This window comes from Rutidosis leptorrhynchoides, chromosome 8, assembly GCF_046630445.1.
Source record: "Rutidosis leptorrhynchoides isolate AG116_Rl617_1_P2 chromosome 8, CSIRO_AGI_Rlap_v1, whole genome shotgun sequence".
NCBI classification, from domain to species: domain Eukaryota; kingdom Viridiplantae; phylum Streptophyta; class Magnoliopsida; order Asterales; family Asteraceae; genus Rutidosis; species Rutidosis leptorrhynchoides.
The window spans coordinates 22,111,742-22,117,327 of record NC_092340.1 but is presented as its reverse complement, the minus strand read 5'-3'; the positions used below and the strand labels follow the sequence as shown (position 1 = coordinate 22,117,327).

General features: G+C 32.8%; 1 protein-coding gene across 1 annotated transcript; it reads right to left on the bottom strand.

The window, feature by feature from the left end:
• Positions 1-1,894: 1,894 nt before the first annotated feature.
• On the bottom strand, positions 1,895-5,181 carry LOC139861444 (inactive receptor-like serine/threonine-protein kinase At2g40270). Its single transcript, XM_071849835.1, has 7 exons — positions 5,001-5,181; positions 4,520-4,712; positions 4,295-4,400; positions 3,573-3,997; positions 3,289-3,479; positions 3,067-3,199; positions 1,895-2,642 (listed from the first exon to the last, which is right to left on the bottom strand). Exons 2-7 carry the CDS (start codon positions 4,608-4,610, stop codon positions 2,080-2,082), a joined length of 1,509 nt encoding a protein of 502 aa, XP_071705936.1. The 5' UTR covers positions 4,611-4,712; positions 5,001-5,181; the 3' UTR covers positions 1,895-2,079.
• Between the last annotated feature and the right edge of the window lie 405 nt (positions 5,182-5,586).

The following is a 5,586-nucleotide window of genomic DNA, read 5'->3' as shown; positions in this document are numbered from 1 at the left end:
ACCTTTTAGTTCGACTCGAGTTGCGTTTCAACGACATCATCGTTAGCCACAAAATAATTTTACCAAACGCAATAAAATACATTAAAAATCGAACCCCGGCGCGAAGCGAGGATTCAATAACTAGTTATTAATAATTTTAACAATACGTGGCAAATATCCGGTTGTATTTTACGTGCCCAACAAAAAGGACCACATAACCCACGGGCCGGCTACCCCGGTTTCCACACGTTCTTTGATTAAAACATGAAAATGAAATGAAAGCAACAACCAACTTATGCTGCTAAAAAGATACTCGTATTTTGTTTAAAAAAAAAAAAAAACAGAAGATAAACTTATTTTGTTAAAAATTACTCCGTAGAACATTATAAATTTATGAAACTTATTTTGTCAAATTATTTTGCTTTCAATTTATCAGGGTCCAGAAAATTTAAATAAATAAAAATGAGCATCTTTTAGCAAAAATAACGATAACATTAAAACTTCGTATTTTCATCAATAGATGAAAAAGACATACAAAAATACAATAGTCCGTACAAACGCTACAAGGTCCGAAAACAGCAAACAAACCCTGTGAAGCTAACTAAACGTGAGCATTTAGCAATAATACCTTTACAGATCAATACAAGAATCAAGTATAACTAAATAAACACAACCAATTCAAATGAACCAATAAACGAACAAATAAAAATGAACATGTTTACCTATTATACACACTTCATTATACCTGGTGGCGAGTTTAGCATATAGCCATTGGGGGTGTGGGTCACGGGACACTACTAATTTAAAAATTTTATGTAGAAAATACTTTTAAATTGTATAGAACACCACTAAATTTAACTGCATAACTCCATATATTCTTCGATTTTATAGTTTTTTTTTTTTAAATTTTATAGGACATCATTAAATTTAACTACTCGGACCATATATATTTTTAAAATTTGTAGTGTTTTGAAGGTAAACAACTACAAATATAGCATTTGAATATAACTAACACTGAATAAACAAATTCAGGACCTCATTGAATTATGATCCTAAATCGCCAGTGATTATACCTATGTCTCATCTTATCAAACTGTTAACTAAAAGTGCTAATTGGATACAATCATCCTTATTTGATAGGAGGAAAAATGATACACCAAAGGAAGAAATTCAGAGAGAAGAGCATTCAAAGTCTGTATTGTACAAACCAAGTGCACAATTGTCATTATTATCACTCTTTATCAAAGGGGAAAATAATTCCTGTTGTTAGACCACTCCCAACGGTATGCCCTCGAGGGCACCGTTGGCATTCTCATACCCTGACCATGCGTTCATCCGCCCTGAAATATTTCTTCCCAAAGCATTTCTCAGCATGAGTACTATCCTCTTTCTTCATTTTGTGTGCGACAATTATTTGTACCACAGCTAATAAACTTGTACCTTAATTTATCAGTTTAATTTTGTGGAGTATGTAATGAGGAGAGAGTATCTCATTGTTGGTAGTGGTGTATTTTGAGAATGTCATGGAAGGATATTGTGAGAAAATGGAAAGAAAAAGCTGATGTGACGCTGATGCGGCAGTGAGTAAGGATGTCATGGTTGGGAATGGTCTTAGACACAGGGATCTTGAGTGCGACTAAAGGTAAACAGCAAGATTTGTACAACTAGTAGCACATTGTATTTTCAACAAAACAAAGGAACTTTCAAAGAGCAAAAACATTACAACTTTCCAAATTTGCAATTTTGATTGGCATATGGAATTTTGTGAAATTTCTGAAAACAGGATGGATTTCAAGAGTCAACCCATAAGTCATAAGAAACAAGCATTGGTCACAGTAATACAATACATGAGAACTTATAAGGGATAGTAATGAGAATAAAAATAAAAAATGAGAATACCTGAGAAACAAAAGAATGAAATAACTGTAGGATATGCTTTTTGTTATTTTCTTCTGAAAAAACTTGCACACCCACTTTCCAAAATCAAACAACTCTCCCAACACAAACAGCCTCTTCTATATATGTACATCTACCATATATATAGGGTATATATGTATTATGTATATGTCTTAACGTAAAACCAATAAATACTTGCCATAATCATGTTGCTTCAGTTGACAATATTTCAAGTTCCGCCCACCAAAGTGGTGAAATTTTGGGTGTAGCCCCGTCTTGTGCTATTCTTGTTATCTCTTTTAATCTAAACGTTACCTCCCTCATTTTCGGCCGTTTTCTTGGTTCGGTCGTAACACATGATCTTATCAATTTACCAATACCTTCAAGTTGATCTGCATCGAATGAATCTAACGTGGGGTCCACATATTCAATAATGGGGTTTTCCCCTTTCAAGAAGTCTATTACCCAGTCGTCAACCTTATCACTACCAGCATAAGGGATTCTACCAGTTATTATCTCAAATAATACTATACCAAAACTGTAAACGTTGCTTTCAGGTGTATGTTCTTTGTTTTCTGTAGATGAATCATTGCATAGTCCAAAATCTGATATTTTTGATGCGTAGTCTTCGGTTAAGTTTACTGATAACGAGTTAAGGTTCTTGTGGGCTATGGGCGGGGTTAATTGGTGCATGTGGTCGAGACAATATGCCATTCCCATTGCGATTCTCATCCTCATTCCCCAATCCAAATGCTCAGCTTCTTGTACTGCAAAGTTAACAAATTTTCAATAAAGAAGCTTGATTTTGGGTGCATTTGATAAAAATAGTTGATTGGACGTTGAATAGTTCATAATCTTTCAAAGGTTCCGAATGAAGCTGATCTAATGATTTTGATTCTGAATGACAATAACATGTTTGATAATAATTTTGATTACCTTATTAACCTTTTGCAAGAATAAAAAAAGTTATATATTTGTTTAATAAGTGTTCTTGATTTAATTTAAAAAAAGATATCAAATAAAATTTAGGTGCTTAATGGTTAAGTAATCATTGCAACTCTGAACCATTCAAGACCTCATATAGGTCAGAAACAAATGCACTGAATGCTTCTCAATGGTTCAAATATTCAATCAAGAAGGTAAACAAATGCACCCTTATTTAGTTAAGATTAAAAGATCGATAATACGTACTATGTAAATGTTCGAATAATGTTCCATTAGGAGCATATTCAAACGCAATCATTCTTGTAAAAGGCACCTCTTCCTCGCAAAAACCGAGAAGATTCACAAAATTCTTGTGGTTCACTTTCGACAGCGTGTCAATCTAAGATCATATCATAACAATAAACAACAATTCAGAAACAAGAAAATCACCATAAAAAAAAAAAGAACTAAACTTGATAAGAAAAATACCCTCTTTCTAAACTGGCCTTCAAGATGCTTTGACCAATCTTTTATAGAAGATGCATCAACAGATGCAACAGCTATTTCAACCCCACTCGATAACGTCCCTTTATATACTGTCCCGAATGATGTTGAACCTATTACATTGCTGAAATCTTCACACGCTGCTTCAAGCTCCGATCTTTTTAACTTTGGAACCCCTAAATCATTTATTTCGGATAAGTTTATATAATAACAATATGATTTATATGAATTATTAGTTGAAAAAAGAGGCTTAGTTTTTTTTTTTTTACCTGTAACAAACGCTTTCTGCAATTGCCCACTCAATCCAGTGGCCCATGGTCTAACAGTTGCCACTTTACCACCTCGCAGTAACAATAGTGCTGTAATTCCAATCAAAGCAAAGCCTCCAATTGCAGCAGATACGATTATATGAATATGTTTTTTTGAACTTTTTGATTTACCAGTTGAAGGAATAAGATTAGAAGCTGGCCGTGGCTGAATGTTTATAGAAGGAGCAGGAGCTGTAAATGGATTTGGCAGGGATGAAGGTTGAGGGGAAGGAGATGGTGACAACGATGGTGATGTCACCGGTGCACCTGTTGGAGAAAATGGGGATGGGGATGGGGATGGTGATGGTGATGGTGATGGTGATGGTGGGGAAGGAAAAAGAGTGATCAGTTTCCGGTGGGACTTAAATCCGGTTTGTCGAACATTCCTGAAATAGTACTAAAGTGGTTATTGCCAAATAATTCAAAAAAAGATAGAACAAAAAAGGTCAATTTTATAGTTCATCCAATATTCTAATGTAGGCTGTATTTAAGATGGATTTAAAAGTTACAAAAGCTGATATAGTAACAGTACTAAAATCAAATCTAAAATAAGCAGATATGCAATTATTGATGAAGTGTTTGAATTTACTTATGCAGAATAAGCAATAACCCAATCCGATAAACCATTATAAGAGGGATCACAATTTAAATCATATAGGCGAAAAACGAGACTAATTACTTACAAAGATACAGTAAACCCCTTGAAGCAGTTTACACCAAACCATGAACATGGATTAGCCACTGCAACATCATTCACCACTTTATCTCTAAATCTTAGCAAAGAAAAATCTGCAATCATACAACATATATATTTATATTGATATACATAGATATATAAAATCACAAAGTTAGCTTTAAATTTATCAAAATAAATATTCAAATCAAAGTTTAGAGGTGGATTTTGGTACCTTCATCATTAATAGAGAAACATAAATTCAAATTCTGATACAATAAACAGATGATCAGCGTCAAACTCAGTAATCGATTTCTCTCCAACATCGAATCTAATCCACCACGAAACGCAAAATTCAATCAATAAACAAGTACTTCAAAGGAATCTCCGATTCACCAACCGAGTTGACTCAGTTCAAATCAGCGCCGCTGGAGCAAATGCAAAAAATAAAAGAATAAATTAATCAAACACCGGATTGTAACCACACCGAGTTAATATGATAAAGTTGTTGTAGAAATTAAATAAAATTTAATTTACAGTTGTTCGTTTGAGCTAATATGGACCGAATCAATTAAAAGTCTAAAAAACGCGTTTATTCAAACAAACAAATATATGGTAACATGTATCTATATCTATATCGACATATATAATTTATTACGATTACTTTACAGACTTCAATATTAAGCAAACCGGAAAGATTGAAAACATAAACGTACCGATTAATGTATTTACAGAAAATACAAAATATAGAATAAAATAAGTTTCCGATGAGAATAGTAGTTTTTGTGAGTGGAGTATAATAGGGAATGAATTAAGAATGAATATATGGGTAGTGATTATGTGCGAGTAAAAAACAAGTTAAGGACCAATTCTTGTTGTTGTATAGAAAAATTATTATTAAGGTTTTGGAGTTTAATATGTAGACATGGTAATCATCTTCGTAATGATAAATTGTGTGTTTGTGAGTGTTTTGGCGGGTTGAGATTCAGGAAGTAGCCAAGAAGGTGAGATTTTGAGGCATGGGCAGCTTAATTTATTTATTTGTTTATTAAATATGGTGATAAAAAAGATTAAAAAAAATATAGAAAATATTAAATAATACAGTAAATAATAAGTATTTGTTTAATGTGTGCCTAATGCATATCTTAAAACCTTTGTTACATGTAACCAAGGTTGCAAAATTCGCTATTTGGAGATTAATCAGATGGAATTTTGGGAGATTAATCGGCAATTCAAGGATTAATCGGATATTAATCAAATTGTACGGTATATATTTAAATATTAACTTTTAAAAATTATATG

Coding starts and splice junctions, on each gene's coding strand:
- LOC139861444 (XM_071849835.1), bottom strand. CDS start 4,610: ATGTTGGAGAGAAATCGATTACTGAGTTTGACGCTGATCATCTGTTTA. Junction 3,998..4,294: donor AAGGGGTTTACTGTATCTTT/GTAAGTAATTAG, acceptor GTACTATTTCAG/GAATGTTCGACAAACCGGAT. Junction 3,200..3,288: donor AAGGCCAGTTTAGAAAGAGG/GTATTTTTCTTA, acceptor ATATGATCTTAG/ATTGACACGCTGTCGAAAGT.